The following is a 16,047-nucleotide window of genomic DNA, read 5'->3' on the forward strand; positions in this document are numbered from 1 at the left end:
CCAATCTCTCGTTCGGCACGTCGTTAATAATAACCCCCCATCACTTGAACCCCACTCACACTTTTTTTTTGGTCAAAAAAATCCCCACCCACACTGAAAACCAAAAAGGTCCTCTCTTTCCCGTTTCCACTGCAAAGCTTTACTCACCGAGTGGACCCAGCTGTACCGACCGAGTCACAACTCGGTCCCCCACCACCACCAGCTAAAAAGAATGTTTGGTTTTTCCATCACGGGCCTGCCCAAAATCTCCTTTTTAAAGCCTTCGTCTTGCTGCGAAGAACTGCGCTTCAACAATTTCGAAGCTTTCCGCAATGGCCGCCGAAGCGGTTCCGGGTACTCCCGGCATAAACGAAATGAGGCCCGAAACCGGGACGGAGTTCCGTTTTAACAACGGTTCGGGTCATGGACATGGAGCTCCCGGGTCCCCATGTCCGCCGGGGATAAGGAGGGTGGGTTTAAGGGCAGTGATTGATACGTCCCCGCCTTTCGGGTCGGTCGAGGAGGCTGTGACCCGTTTTGGCGGGAGGGGGTCTTGGATACCATTCTACAAGCTCGGAGAAAACTATGTAAGCCTACCTTCTTGCCTTCTTATATTTAAATTCTGGTTACATTGATACCCTATGAAATGCAGAAATTCTCGGTGCAGGACGTTGTTCGCATATTTTGTATTGATAATCTCGATAACGTAGACAATGTATGTCGACATTTTTTTGTAGTGACATGTAGTTTACCAAAATTGTTGCGATACTATACTGACCGTTCATCATTTAATATTAGTAAAGAACGAACGTCTTGTCCAGAGAATAACTAACGAGATCTATATACTATGTACATTATAGTACATATTTCTTCATATATCCTACTTAGTTATGATAATTTCTGCTTCTCGATCATGTTTGCTTCTTGAATTATTAAGCATTTCCAAAGTTTTTCGGGTGTTGAGGTGATTTTAATTCACATGTACAATAACATTGTGATAAGCAGAATGGGGTTGAGGAATTTGACCTGAAGAAAGTGGAGGAGCAGGCAGCTGAGTTGGAGAAGGATCTGATTGTGAAAGAACTGGAGACTCTTGATGTTCTTGAAGAACTGGCAACAACAAAAAGGATTGTGGAAGAGCTCAAGCGACAGCTGCAGAAAGAGGCATTGAAAAGCTTGACAGTCTCGCCGCAAGATTCCCATTTGGAAGAACACATGTTATCATCCCCTGCCATCAAAGAAATGAACAAGGAAATTTATAGGACTCCGGGAAACAACCATGAACACGTGATGGGAAATTCGAGTCCCTACCCGAATTCTCCTGATCTGATCTTGATGGAGTTGAAGCAAGCAAAATTGAACCTCGGTAAAACGATCAGTGATCTTGGGGTGATTCAATCTTCCGTCGAATGTTTGAATAAGAAGATGCGAAGCGAGAAAGTGTTACTTGAAAAGACCCGGGACAGGCTGACTTCGCAGTTTGCAGGGGTTTCGTCACTAGAGGAGGAGATGAAGAACATTAAGGTGAAGGCACAAATAGGCGATGATGCAGAAACAAATACTAAGAGTGGCTTTGGCAATTCAGCATTTGTTTCAAGGGAGCATATGCAGTTTAGTAAAATAGTGGAAGCTGCGAACTTTGAAGCATTTGGGGCAATGTCAAGGAATGGGCATTCCAAGAACATTATGGAGACTGCTGAAATGAGGTGGATTGCAGCTAAAAAGATGGAAGAAGCGGCAAAGGCAGCAGAGGCCGTTGCTCTTGCTGAAATCAAGGCTTTAACGAGTGGCGGGAGCTCGTCAGGGTACGTCCTTCCAGAGCCCGAGAAAATGAGTTTTAGTTCCCAGATGAAATCTCCTCTAAACTCGAAAGCTCAAGAAGCTGAGGGCTGGTTCAAGAAGAAGCTAGTGGATGCCATGCGCCAAATCGATGAAGCTCATACTTCTAAACTGGCTATATTGAGGAAGCTGAGAGAAGCAACGGAAGAAGTTAAACACAGCAAACAATTCTTGGAGGAGGCTCTGAACAAAGTAGAAATTGCTAATCGAAAGCAACTTGCTGCCGAAGAAGCTCTTGAGAGTTGGGGACCCGAGCACCATCAGAAGGGACAAGCAGCAGCCTACAACATTCACAACCTAAACAATTTCCGATCACCAGATTATAACCTGAACTCTCCGATGAATGAGATGAACAAGTCAGTCATAGTAAATGATAGCCCGAAGCCAGTTTTAAGGTCAACATGCTCGATGAGAGATGTACTTAGCAGGAAGCAAGTTCTCCCCGAAGATTTTGTGGCAACAAAGGAAGTGGATCGCGGCCAGACTGACACTCACAGAGTAGCCTTGAGTGAAATGCTTCATGCTCTGAGGGAGGATTTGACATTTCCTTCGAAAGTCGAGAAGGAAGGAAATGATCAGAAGCCGGTTTTAGCACATAGGAAGAAATTCGGGTTCATCCAGATTTCGCTTCCCTTGTCGAGGCCGAGTAAGAAAAAGATGCAAACTTCGAATGCAATGTGACACCATTAGATTGTTTAACTGTTTCTATCCAGTTCTTTTGCTCTTTGAGTTATGGTTTTGCCTATGTCTGTCTTGGAGGTGTTGTTTTATTGTTTGGCAGTCTGTATAGGTGATTTTATTAATATGTATTATGCAGTGAGTCTGGACATTTATTTTACTTTGTTTGATGGATTGGAGTGAAGTTTTTTAATAAAATACCTTCACCTTGTACATGTAATTATATTTCTTAGGTTGTACTTAAATTCACATGGGTTTATATAGATACAGAAGGCTTGGCGCAAAGCCGAGCGCATTAGTGTTTTAGAATTCATACAATTGATCTTATTTAGTGAGATAAAACTTGGTCGTTGTTGCTGTGTATTTATATAGATGATATGTTTACTTACGAGGATTGAGGATGGTAGGGAATCATAAAGCTTGTAGAAAGTAACAAAATGTGAATCAAATCAACTACTCCCGCGACTTGATTCCCCTTCTCAATTTTGAGAGTGTTTGATTACTAATTTTAAAGCGAGACTCACATCTTTAAGTGTTTAGTAAATGCGGAAGAAGTTGGGAATTTGAATCATCTTTTTCTTAGTGTATCTAATTCTAGTAAGTAAACATGGTCAAAGACGACACGTTCACTATAAAAAGATAAAATATGATGACTCATTCTTGACAAGTTTCTCATTCACTAGTGAAAAATGAGGTCTTATTATCACTTTGAACTTGATCTAAGTCCAAAATTTTCAGAACATCAATAACATATATTCATAAAAGTTTGTAAATTCTTTGATTTATATAAGTTATTGTGATGTATGTGTATTCTAGTAGATAAAGTGTTGGGTTTCCACTTATGCACAGTGACGAAGCCAACATAGGATCATTGGTTGTTGTGTATGTATATAGATGATAGGTTTACTTACGAGGATTGAGGACAGTAGGGAATCATAAAGCTTGTAGACAAAGAAAGTAACAAATGCGAATCAAATCAACTACTCCCACTGCTTGATTCCCCTTCTCAATTTTGAGAGTGTTTGATTACTAATTTTAAAGTGAGACTCACGTATTGATTCTTTAAGTGTTTAGTAAATGCGGAAGAAGTTGAGAATTTGAATCATCTTTTTCTTAGTGTATCTAATTCTAGTAAGTAAACATGCCAATAAGATTTTGTCCATTCGAGTGCTATGCTTATTGTACATGCATCGATAGTCAAAGACGACACATTCACTATAAAAGGATAAAATATGATGACTCATTCTTGACAAGTTTCTCATTTACTAGTGAAAAATGAGGTGTTATTATCACTTTGAACTTGATCTAAGTCCAAAATTTTCAAAACATCAATAACATATATTCATAAAAGTTTGTAAATTCTTTGATTTATATAAGGCATTGTGTCATATATGGTCTATTATCCTAGTAGATAAAGTGTTAGGTTTCCACTTATACGCAGCAACGAAGCCAGCATAGGATCATTGGTTGTTCATAACCTCAATAACTTCAAAAACCCTATGTATATTGTATTTGACCTTATAAACAGTTATGGTAAACTTAATTACAACCTCCTCCTACTTCTTCTTCTATTTTTTTTTTTTTATCACCCATGCCTTTCTTTTCTCATTTCTTGTGTGTGACTCTATTGTGCACCCCAAATGCTCAATATGCTTTAGTGGACAAGTCTTGTTAATCTTCAACATTACTTTATCTTTCCATATAGCCACCCTTGATAAGCCTTTACATAATAAGTCTTCAACGGATATTGGCAAGAATCGACATGCTCCTATCAAATGCTTGACGAAGTGGTCCAATGAAGCCTTTTTTTAGTCCAAATCATAATCCCATTATTTAATTTGCCACTACTCATGCATGCTAAGTTCAAAACACTCATATTTCTTAAGTTATTGTAATAGCTTTGAACTTGTCCTATCTCTTCAATAATAATAAAATTTTAAAAGGCATCGTGGCATTGTGCTTTCACACTAGTCACTAATTGTCGTTAAAAATCATAGTGCTCCATGCCGCCATTTCCACTTTGCGCGCATTCTAAGATTACCGCGGGAAACGTACTTTTTGTAAAGTGAGGATTCTCGTCGGAGTCTCTTTGTAAGAATTCCAGAATATTTCAATCACATTCGTTCATCGTATATCGTGCGGTTAATTTTTGTCATGTACTATTTATATTCAATTTTAAATATAAAAAAAATTCAATAATTTTTTATTGTACGATATACGATTAACGAATATGATTGAAGAATCCCTAAGATCCTCACGAAGAGAATCTGAAGAGGATCCTCCCAGCTTTATGTATTTTACCTCTCTTTTCAGGTAACTTTTCAATTTTACAGCAACCCCGCCCGCCCAAAACCCGCATGCAAGTTGGCAATCCACATAGAACTACACTAAACTCCGCTTCTACCCTAGGGACCACAACACGTGGGGAGAAGAGAGATTTTTCAATGTGACCGGTACATAGATGGTACATCACGTGTCATTTTACAAATGATAGATATGTGTGCTAAAAAGTTAATAATTTAAGAAATAAAATTTTTCACAACTTCTATTAAAACACGTGTTGTACCACTTATGTTCCTGTCACAATTAAAAATTTCTCTATAGTGGAAAAAAACTGCAAGTGGGTTGGCCCACAAAATGCATACTTATGTGCGCAATTTCTTCCACTAATTTACGCGAGTCCTATAAAATACCTGCAAATTTAACGTCAAAAGTTGCAGAGTTGCAGGGTGGTCCTTCAATGGGGAATCCGAGAAGGACCCGGAAGAGGGTTCGTGCAATCCGTCGAGCTCCCGATGGAAGTGTCTTTCAGAAACGGTGCGGCATAAAATGCATTATTTTTCTTTAATTTTATTTGGGTTTAATTACATTTGATTTTCTTTTGTAATTTAATTTGGATAATATTTTGGGATTTTGATAAATTGTTTGTAGCAATTCCTGTGGGGCTTCGGTCCCCATTGCTTTGGCTGGGATGCACGAGTGTGAATTCAACGAGAACGTGAAGAGGTTCAGAGGCGTTAGCGTGGATGTTAAGAAACAGAGCATTTGGGACCAGCTTGTAATCAGGGCCCCTTGCCATTTCTTCTTGTAAGTTTTTTTTTTTTTTTTTCTCAATTGATTCAGTTATTTGTAATTGCTTATTTAGAAAACAGTTACACTCATAATTACTTTCGATAGAAGTGTTTTTATTAGAAGCATGTTGATTTTTTTATTGAAATTCCTAGTGCTTCGTGCAAAAATATTGGGCACTAGCTTAATAGAAATCATTTCTATACGAGTCAGAAGCACTTTTAGGTATTTTTGTTGAACGCAATCAAGAGCACTTGTAATCCTTCGGTAAACAATCTCAAACAAAGCCGGATTTGTTTGGAAGTGATTTTAACTGTAGTTAAACCAAAAACACTTCTTACAACTTTGTTTAGGAGAAAGTTTAAAATGCATATGGGTTGCATATGTACTTGTAAGTTTTTTTCAAGAAGTACATGATAGGACTTTCAAGTGCTTTTTTAGGAATCACTTGTGTTTTTATTAAACCCTTATTTTGTGGGTTTATCAGGAAAGAGCTTACCAAGACAAGCAAGGCTGGAAATTGGGTTGCCATTAATCGAGAAGGGTTTGAGGCATGGAAGAACAAGTCCGACAAGGTAAAGATTGGATCTTTAATATTTATGAGTCCTCCCAAAGATTGGATCTTTAATATTTATGAGTCCTCCCAAGTTGTTATATTGTGGGATTCATGTGTTGTATTGTGTTCATTTGGAGTCTTGTTTTGTTAGGAGAGACAGCCATATGTTGCCGAAGCTGAAAAATCGACAAGGCTTACCTGAAAGCTTTACTTGAAGAAGCAAATGATAAGTTTAAGGTAAATTCACTGACATGAAATTACCAACTGTTTATGTAGCATTGGCTCTTAGCATGATCACTTGGGGAGAAACTTACCTATAACGGGGTTCCCACTGTAGTTTTATCTCATGCCAATAATGTATTTTTCGGCAAGGAAATGAAAATAATGACAATACGTGATTGGTTTAAACTACCATCATTGGGACATTCCCGTTCTAATCCCCAAATGATATCATGTTAGCAATGCCAAAATACAGCCTTCAATATGTAAATCCTAGTAAACTGAATTAAGGACGAGGTCATTGGTTGTAACTTGCAGGTAGATGATGAGGCAGATTCGGCCGCTGTCGGGAACAATGGGAAGCCTGGTGAGGTGTGTTTTCTTTCTTAAATCTCAGAATACAATTTTGGTCACGCATTACTGGTTGGTTTATACTTTAATCATCATATATCTAGTTTTAATTGTTCATAATATGGTTTAGCCACAGTTTTCTGAAGACTATGAGAATTCTGATGGCTCTCATGTATTTTGGGATCACTCTGCTACAACTGGATCTTGGCACACCTACCATAGGTCTCTAACTCTGCTACAACTGGATCTTGGCACATCTACCAGGTCTCTCTCTCTCTCTCCCCAATGTGTGTTTATGTTTGAAGCTGAGCGGATAGTGATTTTCACACTCCTAGTTTTTCTTTTAGGAAAACTAATGAAAAGAGTTTGAAAACTTTGAGTTTTAACGATAAAGACAAAATAAAAGGTAAAGTGAATAGTACCAGGATTGACTTTTTAGTGTAAAAATGTGATTTTTTGTTAAAATGAACAGTACCGAGAGTTTTTCGTCAAAGTTCAGTTTTCCTTTTGCACTACTCTGCTTGTTCTTGTCCTTTAGTTCTCTTTAACCCTAATTGTTAGTAAAAAGGCGACGAGTGCTGGAGGAGAACATAAGAGTGCAAAAATCACTTCCGAATGTATCGGTCTTGTTTCTTATTCAACATTGTCCTGCTAATTCTCTAAACTTTGTTACCTCCCGAAACAGGCCAATGGTGCATGAGTTCACCTCATGGAACTGGAAAATGGTGCATGGATTTTGAGGATTCGGAAGCTAAGAAATCGCCTTTTTTAGCTGATCGTTTTTGGGGGTAATGGAAGCGCCTCCAATCGATCAAACAAAAAAAGTGATTCAGTCCGACTCAAGCGAGTGAGCGAAAGGCGTGGCAAGAGAGCGAGTTCGACTCGTCATTTCTGAGATTACCTTTTTCCCATTACCTGTTTCTTCAAAGGCAAGTCATTTGGCTATCGTATAGTAAGTTAGTAACAAAGGGGTGGTTAATTTCCTATGTAGAGTTGAAAAGGTTTCACTTTTTGATGTGAAATACATGAGACCCAGAAGTTTTGTGCTCATAATATGGTCTCGAGAATGTTTTGCCTCGCACTTATGTAACAAGAAGTTTCAAATTTACTGCATTTGACTGTGAATCTCTATGATCATATTTATGATGTTCTTGGTACGTGGTAAATTTAACCTCTCACTTTAGAATCGTGCACGTAAAATTCCATTTTAATACAAATGTTTATATGTGACAAAGTTAAACCACTCTAAAATTCATTTAGAATTGGTTTTAAAGTAACTGAAAATGCTTTTAGAGAAAATATTTTTAGATACAAAAGCACATGAATTGCTTTTTAGAAGAATGGTGCTTCTTCTAGCAATCTTTAGTTGTTTTTTCTGAATTTACTTGCATTTTTTACTAAGGATTGATTTCAAAAATATTTTAAATACAACATTTTCAGTTATTTTAAAAACGCTTTTAAATGAGCTCCTAATCTACGAAATGAAGATGCGAAAGCAAGGGCACTAGGGATTTGGGACATTTCATCAAATTTCTGAACACGCTGGCAGCCTCGGTTACTAATTTTATATATAAAGGAGAGATTTTTTCTTATAATTACAATCAAAACATAATTTTAATAGCGTTACTCGTTATAGTTTTAGTAGCGTTACTCGTTTAAGGCATAGCAAAACTTCCCCTGTGAGAAGAAAATAGGGGACAAGGATTGTGTGCCCTCCCTATGCTCTTCTGTTTTGTGTGGTCACGGTTAAGCCACGTCAATATTTATATTGTTTTTTTATAGATATAAAAAGATAAAAATCAATAGTAATATAAAATATTAACGTTGCTTAACCGTGACCACACAAACAGAAGAGCACGGAGAGGGCAGACAATCGTTGTCCGAAAAAGGGTTTGGTGAAATGAGGATAAAAGGGAAGAAAACAAAAGAAGGAAAATTAGAGATATTCTCTTTTTTGTGCGAATTAAAATGACAAATATTTCATTGGAAAAATGTTGAAGTCGGCCCTGGGAAAAACAAGATAATTACACAAAATTAAAAATATGAAAAAAATACCAAATAAACAATAAAAATTGTAAGTACAGCAAAAGCTTGTTCGAAGGGCTTTCTAGGCTCCCTATATTCGTCTCTGATGGACTGTGCCTGCAGCAGTTTCAGAAGCTCGTCTTTGCTCCTTCCATGGCGATCCCCATCTCCTCACCCGCACTCCTCCTTCCCTTCCAAGCTCAAATTGTTGGTAAGCCTTCCTCTTTCTTTTGCAATTCTCGCTTTAATTTGTTGCTGATTGCTTCGATTTCACAGAGACTGAAGCGTTTGGGCACGGCGAAGTATCAAAGGGTGGTCAGGAGCTCTTGCGGGTTCAACGAAAATGGCTCCGTAAATGGGTTTCCTGCCACACCCAACAAGCTTTTCATGCAGGAGGTAGCGATTTCTCATGCCCCTTTACATGTTTTCTTTATTTGTTGGGTTTTTGTGTTTTATATGGTTTATAAAGCTTGGAAATTTTCCGTTTTCAATTTGCAGTTTTGCCTTAGTTTGCAACTTTTATGGTATTTGGAAACTAGAGCTTCTGGGTTTTGATTATTTTCCATTTTAACTAATTTTTGGGTGGTAATTTTGATGTGTTTTTCCTTCGCTTTTCGGTGTTTTCAGGCAATTGGAGCTGAATATGGAGAAGGTTTTGAGACTTTTAGACCTGATGGACCTCTCAAGGTTGATGTGGTAAGGAATTTATGGAGCTATGTGTCTAGTGGACAAATTGTTATTTATATTCTGTCGAATTTAATCTACTGGTTATACTTTCTGTTGCTATGACCTTACTACTGTTAATTTATACTCCGAGTAGGATTTTTTGAATGACAAACTGCAAGAAGGTTTCCTTAAACGAATACGATATGCCATGAAACCGGATGAAGCTTATGGTCTTATATTCTCTTTTGACAATGTCGTGGTAAGTTTCTATAACACTCATTAGTTATGTGTTTCAGGTTCTGATGGTTAGAAATAAAAATGTAATGAAGTGTGGAAAATCGTATTTATGATGTCTTACTTATCAAGAAAAGATTTCAATGTGCAATTAATAAAAGGAGATCTGATTGCGTAAAATATGTGTTTCAGGCTGATACTCAAACTTTGAAACTAAATGCTTGGAAGCAGCTTGCTTCCGAAGAGGGTACATATCCATTTATTCTCTTTAATTTGCACATTGCATGGCTTTCCATTCATGGATTATATGTTGAACTGGTATGTGATGATTTGTGTGCTTGTAAAACCTTTCTTTCATTCCCTAAAATTTAGACTCTTGGTCAGGAAAGGAACTTCCCGAAGATGGAGTTTTGCAAAGACGGATGCTTTATGCAGGTGCTGATCATGTGTTGCATAAGGTGTGGGATTAGTGTTCATTTCAGAAGTTGTGTTTGATTGTGTTTATCTATTTCTACTCAAATTTATGATCATTTTCTATAGTATGAACCATCAGTTCTTGATACTTTCATTGACTATAGCTCACAAGTTTCCGAAAACTTTCAGCTTTTACTGTGGGATAAAGCAGATGGAGAACTGGATAGATTGTCTTTGAAGTTTTCGCAATTATACTATGATAATCTTCTCAGGGTGAGTGCTAAGCCACTTGTAATCTTTTTAAGGGGATTCTATTTGTCTGTTAGATGCAACGATCTTACCGGCCTTTTCTTGTTTTTCAGCTCAGTGAACCTGTGGAGGGGCTCAAAGAGTGGCTAGATGCTGTATCCACAGCTCGTATCCCTTGTGCTGTAGTTTCAAGTCTTGATCGGAGAAACATGACAGAAGCCCTAGAACGAATGGGACTCAAGAAGTACTTTCAGGTTCATGTCCTTCTGAATTGCAGAAATGTTTCCGATGGAAGTTACCACTGAGTTGAATGCTTTCATAATCACGAACCGTCACAACTTCCACTTTTGATTTCTTATTGAGACGTAAACGATAAACCAAGAATCATTCATGTGTTTTTGTTGATTCGACTTATATGAACGATTTCATCTTTGTGCGGATACAGGCAATTGTGACAGAGGAAGATGGAATGGATTCAATAGCTCATAGGTTTCTTTCAGCAGCTATGAAGGTATTGTGCAACTTGCTACTATTAATTTACAAAGTATGGATTACGAGTGTCACTCTTGAATTGGAAGGTTGGATCTTCACTTAAGGCAGGCTCTGCATGTCTGGAGTCAGTCTGTCAGTCTATATATGTTCACGTGTTATAGCTTACCCAATTATTCCTGGTATCATTCTCTGACGAAAGTCATTCTACTTGCAGCTGGATCGGAAGCCATCCAAGTGTGTTGTGTTCGAGGATGAGCCTAGGGGTATAACCGCTGCTCACAACTGTACAATGATGGCTGTGGCATTGATTGGCGCCCACCCTGCGTATGTATTTTCATCCGCTTCACCCTTGATAGCGCTCTTTGTCTGTCTGATACAGAAGTTTTACTTATTATTAATACTTACAGAATAGACATTGGAAACGCATGTACTCATGTCCAAATATGCATACGTTAACTACTCCTTTATGAATGTTCAAAAGCGCGGCTCTGTATTGTACCGTGCTATCATGTATACTGTGAGATTGATTGAGATCGACGGTGGCAAATGCAGGTATGACCTGGTGCAGGCCGATCTTGCAGTTGCTAGCTTCAATGAACTTTCCGTGATCAATCTTAGAAGACTATTTGCAAACAAGGGTTCTACATTCATGGACTTGCAGAAGCAGATTATAGAGAAATCTCCACCGAAGCGGAAACTTACGATAGATACTATTTTCTGAATTCATTTTTTCCCTTTCTGATTCATCCTCTCTACCTCTCTCCATCCCTAATCTTAGAGTCTAGCAGCTGATCATCTTCTTTTCCCTTTTTTGTTCCTTGGTTTGTAATTGATCTCATAAATTTGTTTTTGTGTTCTTGATATACCAACTTGTTATAGCGAAAAACGTTCATTTCTTATGTGATCAAAGGTCTTCAAAGAAATCCTTATCAACGCCCCATTCTTCAAGTGGAAGACTGATTAGACTAATTGGCTAGAGCAGTGTGTCCGCAGGGCCGCAACTTTATACCCAAGTTCAAATCATCTCTTTATAGATTAGAATAAATCACCGATAAAAGTCTCAATTTTATTTTAGTATAAGAACAAACTATATGTAGTCCCCATTGATTTTGATTTGTGACTGACTAATTGTCCCTCTTTTCTCAGTGTCATGAGAGATTTTAAGTTCGATTTTCTTCTCGATATAAGATGTTTGAAGTTTAATTTGCGCTCCTTACATGAATCATGTAATTGATATAGTGACATATTCCAATTCAATAACACAATGATACATATTAGTGTCGCTTCACATGATATTTCGTCTCAATTCAAATTGTTATAGTACGGCATACGTAAAGCTATGTGAGTTGCTCTCGAAAACAAAACAACGGAATACGTATTTCTTGAGTCAATTGGAAATGGATAAGATTGGGGGGGTCCCAAATCTCGCCGTTCTTTAGTAGGGAGCCTAGAAAAACGGCACGTCGCAATAGCTTTAAACGACAATGGTCGGAACGCTTTCAATTTCGTTACCGTTGACCGTTGGTGACATGGCAAAAACCAACACCGGTGGGAAATTTCCTCTTATCGTTATTGTCATCCACCTCTGACTCCCCCTTCTTCTCCGCCTTGGCTGAGAGAGAGAAACACCAGAAAAAGCTTCCAGAGTTTCAGAGAGAGATGCGAAGAGATTCGGATTAGAGAGACTTCCAATCCAATTCCTCTTATGCATCCAATCATGTCTTGCATTCACAGCTACGGCTCCATAGCTTCCATCTCTCTCCCCACCTCCCCTTCCTTCACTCCAAGATCCAGATGCGTCCCCAGGCCTCGCTTCCTCTGCGCCGTCGGAGGTATTTCCGCTACATGATGTCGTTTGAATGCTTAATTTGGAGCTTTCGACGATTGGGTTCTGTGGGATATGGTCTGGTTGGTGTTGGGTTTGCTCCAATTTGGGTTCTTTGTTTAATGCTTAATCGTGTACTTAATGCTTGCTAATCAAGTTTGATAATGCCCACGTCCTTAATTTGGAGCTACTCCAGCTGGGTTTTGTGGGATATGGTGTAAGTGATGTTGGGTGTGTTCCAATTTGGGTTCTTTACTTACCACGTAGATTGTATGCTTATTGCTTAATGATTTGTTACGTTTGATAATGCTCAGTTGTCGCACTGTGTGGTTCATTTCAGGAAGTGTGGCAGAAGCCCAAGTTGCGTCCATTGCTGAGCCCCTTTTGCTCAATGCAGTTCGTGGGGACGATGTTGAGAGACCCCCAGTTTGGCTCATGAGGCAAGCAGGGAGGTACATGAAGGCAGGTTTATGCATATATCAGATTACTATCTAAGTCTCTGTTAATTAGTTCGGACTTTAGTGTAAATGCACCTACTAACTTATTTCAGCATTTTGACATGACAGAGTTATCAAACTCTCTGCGAGAGGTACCCTTCGTTTCGAGAAAGATCCGAAAATGTTGACCTCGTTGTTGAAATTTCGCTACAGCCCTGGAAGGTCTTCAAGCCTGATGGAGTAAGATGCCACTCTGGGATACAGTGTTGGTGGTTTTTCAGTTTAGCCACTTACCTGTTATAATCTTGTTACCCCTTCCGTTGGGTTGCTTGTTTATTTTTTCTCACAAGTCTCCCATGTGTTGTGACAGGTCATTTTGTTCTCGGATATTTTAACTCCTCTTTCTGGGATGAATATACCATTTGACATTGTAAAAGGTAAGGGTCCTGTAATATTTGATCCTCTGCAGACTGCCGATGATGTTGTTCAAGTAAGAGAATTTGTTCCACAAGAATCAGTTCCATATGTTGGGGAAGCGTTGACAATCTTGCGAAAAGAGGTCTAACATTTTCCCTACTTATTTCTGTTTCAACTTTGATTATCTTCTTCCTTTCATCGTAACCTTGGAATAGTTACATGTAATTCACTAAAAGTAGTACCTTGCCAGTTGCCACAATGGTGTTAATAATATTGCTATAAAAGGAAGCAAAAAGAGGAAAATATATCACATGGAATTTGGAAGCTAAGATCTGATCTTTTACAAAAGTGTCAAGGGATCCATTTCAGTCCTTACGATATTATGTTAGACTGCAGGGACCTTGAATATATAACACTGCATACCATTGTTATGAGTCTGAAAATGCTAAAATGCTGTAATTTAATTTTGAAGCTTAGTAGAGTTTGATATCGGATGTGATTTGAAACGGTTTCTTTGCTTCAGTCAGCATCATAACCTTTGGTATGCTCACTGATATCTTCACTTTTCCAGGTAGATAATAAGGCAGCAGTGCTAGGTTTTGTCGGGGCTCCTTTCACCCTAGCATCATATGTTGTGGAAGGTGGTTCATCAAAGCATTTCTCAAAGATAAAGAGATTAGCCTTCTCTCAACCGAAGGTAACTCTTGTGCTTGCTATATTTGGTGTACACAACTTTATGGGGTGTATAATCATAAAATGCAACATTAAAAATGTGTTTCAGTGGTCTACCATGGTGATACAACATTGACTACTTACTGGGGCTAATAGTATCGAGGGTTGTCGATGGTTGCAGCATTTTCTGTTTGGGTTGTTTTTTGTTGTGTGACTGGAGGTCTGAAATTAGATGCAAGTTGTTCCCCTTTTTATTTTTTAATCTTGTTTTCTAACTTGTTAATATCATGGTCCTTTAGCATCCATCTTTCTATCCATTTTTACGATAGTTCTACTTATGGTTTCACCTTGTCAATTAGTTAGTAGCTCCCAGGGTATTCCCACCTTCATTTGAAACCCCTCTTGCGATGTATCATTAAAAAATTTGATGTTTTTGTGGCCTGTTACATTGTTAACAAAGGGGTGATTATCCTTCTTATCTTTCTTATTCCAACTTTGTTGACCTTTAATTCTTTCTTCAGGTCCTTCATGCATTACTTCAAAAATTCACAACTTCGATGACAAAATATATTCGATACCAAGCTGATAGTGGAGCTCAAGCCGTTCAGATCTTTGACTCATGGGCCACAGAACTCAGCCCTGTGGATTTTGAGGAATTCAGCCTGCCATACTTGAAGCAAATTGTGGATGCTGTGAAAGAGACCCATCCAGATCTCCCTTTAATCCTTTACGCAAGCGGATCTGGGGGTTTGCTCGAGAGGCTGGCTCTGACAGGTGTTGATGTAGTTAGCTTGGACTGGACTGTTGATATGGCGGAAGGTAGAAGGCGACTGGGACCAAATATAGCAGTTCAAGGTAATGTGGATCCTGGTGTTCTCTTCGGTTCAAAAGAATTCATCACCAGCAGAATAAACGATACAGTGAGGAAAGCCGGTAGAGGGAAACATATTTTGAATCTTGGCCACGGCATTGTAGTAGGTACACCCGAGGAGAACGTTGCTCATTTCTTTGAGGTCGCTAAAGATATCAGATACTGAAAATACGTTTAGCTTGAATGGATTTTCTCTTGGTTGAGCTCTTTCCTTTGTAATTCTTCGTTCCAATTTTAGTTCGTGTTAATTCTTTGCTTAATTTATACTGCTCTTTGTAATTTGTTGAGGCCTTGACAGGCAAAGAGAGAAATCCAATCTCGATAGTAATGTTTGTATTTGTGTTGAGGCTCTGTTAGCACCCACTTAACTTGTGTTTTCTTTATCAAAAACGCCTTCAGCCATTTTAAAATACCTTCAAACGAGTAAGCTACTGAAACTAGCATATCAAAATTGTCAAAGATTTTTATACCATGGCCCCTAACCAGCACTCAACGACTCCTTATAATCCAAAAAAATCGTGTGTAATAATACATTTTATAATGATGATTAAAGCTATTCAATTGTTGATTGATTTGCTTAATGTGTCAGCCTTGTAAAATATTATTTAGGAAATAAATAAATTGACTAAACAAACAATTCATAACCCAACTGGCCTCGAACAAAAGATTTGTAACTTGAGTGGTTAAGAGTTTATAACATACACTCACCATTAACCCTAATTCATAATTTCATGTTAATTGAAGAGAAAATCCCAAATCACTAGCACAGTTCAAGTGGTTAGAATGATGCAAACTTCAATTAAGGCAATATATTTACTAGTTAACTTATATTAATTTAAGATGGAATTGGTAGGTTTAGGTATTTCTTAATCTCACCGTAGACTTATAATCAATGTGAGTTTTAAAGTTTGTTTCGAATTAAAATTATTACTTTCTAGTATCAATTCCTTGTCCTAATTTTATTCTGGAAGACAATCTTAAGGAGGGTCTCTTTAAAAATTTGGCACAAAGTCTTCGAACTCTCAGAAACAGCCCTGAATTTGTTCTTGTAATT

At 38.2% G+C, this 16,047-nt stretch overlaps 3 protein-coding genes and 1 pseudogene across 5 annotated transcripts; all 4 read left to right on the plus strand.

Annotated features, from left to right (window-relative positions):
• The first annotated feature begins 204 nt into the window (after positions 1-204).
• LOC126627887 (WEB family protein At2g40480-like) lies at positions 205-2,716 on the plus strand. The gene is made up of 2 exons (XM_050297459.1): positions 205-566; positions 985-2,716. The coding sequence occupies exons 1-2, from the start codon at positions 312-314 to the stop codon at positions 2,497-2,499; spliced, it is 1,770 nt and encodes a 589-aa protein (XP_050153416.1). The 5' UTR covers positions 205-311; the 3' UTR covers positions 2,500-2,716.
• A 2,470-nt stretch (positions 2,717-5,186) lies between these two features.
• LOC126627895 (uncharacterized) lies at positions 5,187-7,816 on the plus strand (annotated as a pseudogene).
• Positions 7,817-8,724: 908 nt separating this feature from the next.
• LOC126627891 (5-amino-6-(5-phospho-D-ribitylamino)uracil phosphatase, chloroplastic-like) lies at positions 8,725-11,670 on the plus strand. Of its 2 annotated transcripts, none has more exons than XM_050297463.1 (11): positions 8,725-8,927; positions 8,993-9,112; positions 9,344-9,412; positions 9,537-9,641; positions 9,809-9,863; positions 10,001-10,074; positions 10,220-10,303; positions 10,393-10,533; positions 10,725-10,790; positions 10,986-11,095; positions 11,324-11,670. In XM_050297463.1, exons 1-11 carry the CDS (start codon positions 8,823-8,825, stop codon positions 11,490-11,492), a joined length of 1,098 nt encoding a protein of 365 aa, XP_050153420.1. In that variant the 5' UTR covers positions 8,725-8,822; the 3' UTR covers positions 11,493-11,670. The 2 variants fall into 2 exon arrangements, with proteins under 2 accessions (XP_050153420.1, XP_050153421.1); XM_050297464.1 differs by having other exon boundaries at positions 8,731-8,923.
• Positions 11,671-12,305: 635 nt separating this feature from the next.
• Positions 12,306-15,331, plus strand: LOC126627890 (uroporphyrinogen decarboxylase-like). 2 transcript variants are annotated; one of them, XM_050297461.1, is made up of 6 exons: positions 12,306-12,603; positions 12,937-13,058; positions 13,163-13,273; positions 13,404-13,592; positions 14,022-14,147; positions 14,644-15,331. In XM_050297461.1, exons 1-6 carry the CDS (start codon positions 12,477-12,479, stop codon positions 15,157-15,159), a joined length of 1,191 nt encoding a protein of 396 aa, XP_050153418.1. In that variant the 5' UTR covers positions 12,306-12,476; the 3' UTR covers positions 15,160-15,331. The 2 variants fall into 2 exon arrangements, with proteins under 2 accessions (XP_050153418.1, XP_050153419.1); XM_050297462.1 differs by lacking the exon at positions 12,306-12,603 and adding an exon at positions 12,627-12,813 and having other exon boundaries at positions 12,911-13,058.
• Positions 15,332-16,047: the final 716 nt, after the last annotated feature.

This window comes from Malus sylvestris, chromosome 7 (genome assembly GCF_916048215.2).
Source record: "Malus sylvestris chromosome 7, drMalSylv7.2, whole genome shotgun sequence".
NCBI lineage: Eukaryota > Viridiplantae > Streptophyta > Magnoliopsida > Rosales > Rosaceae > Malus > Malus sylvestris.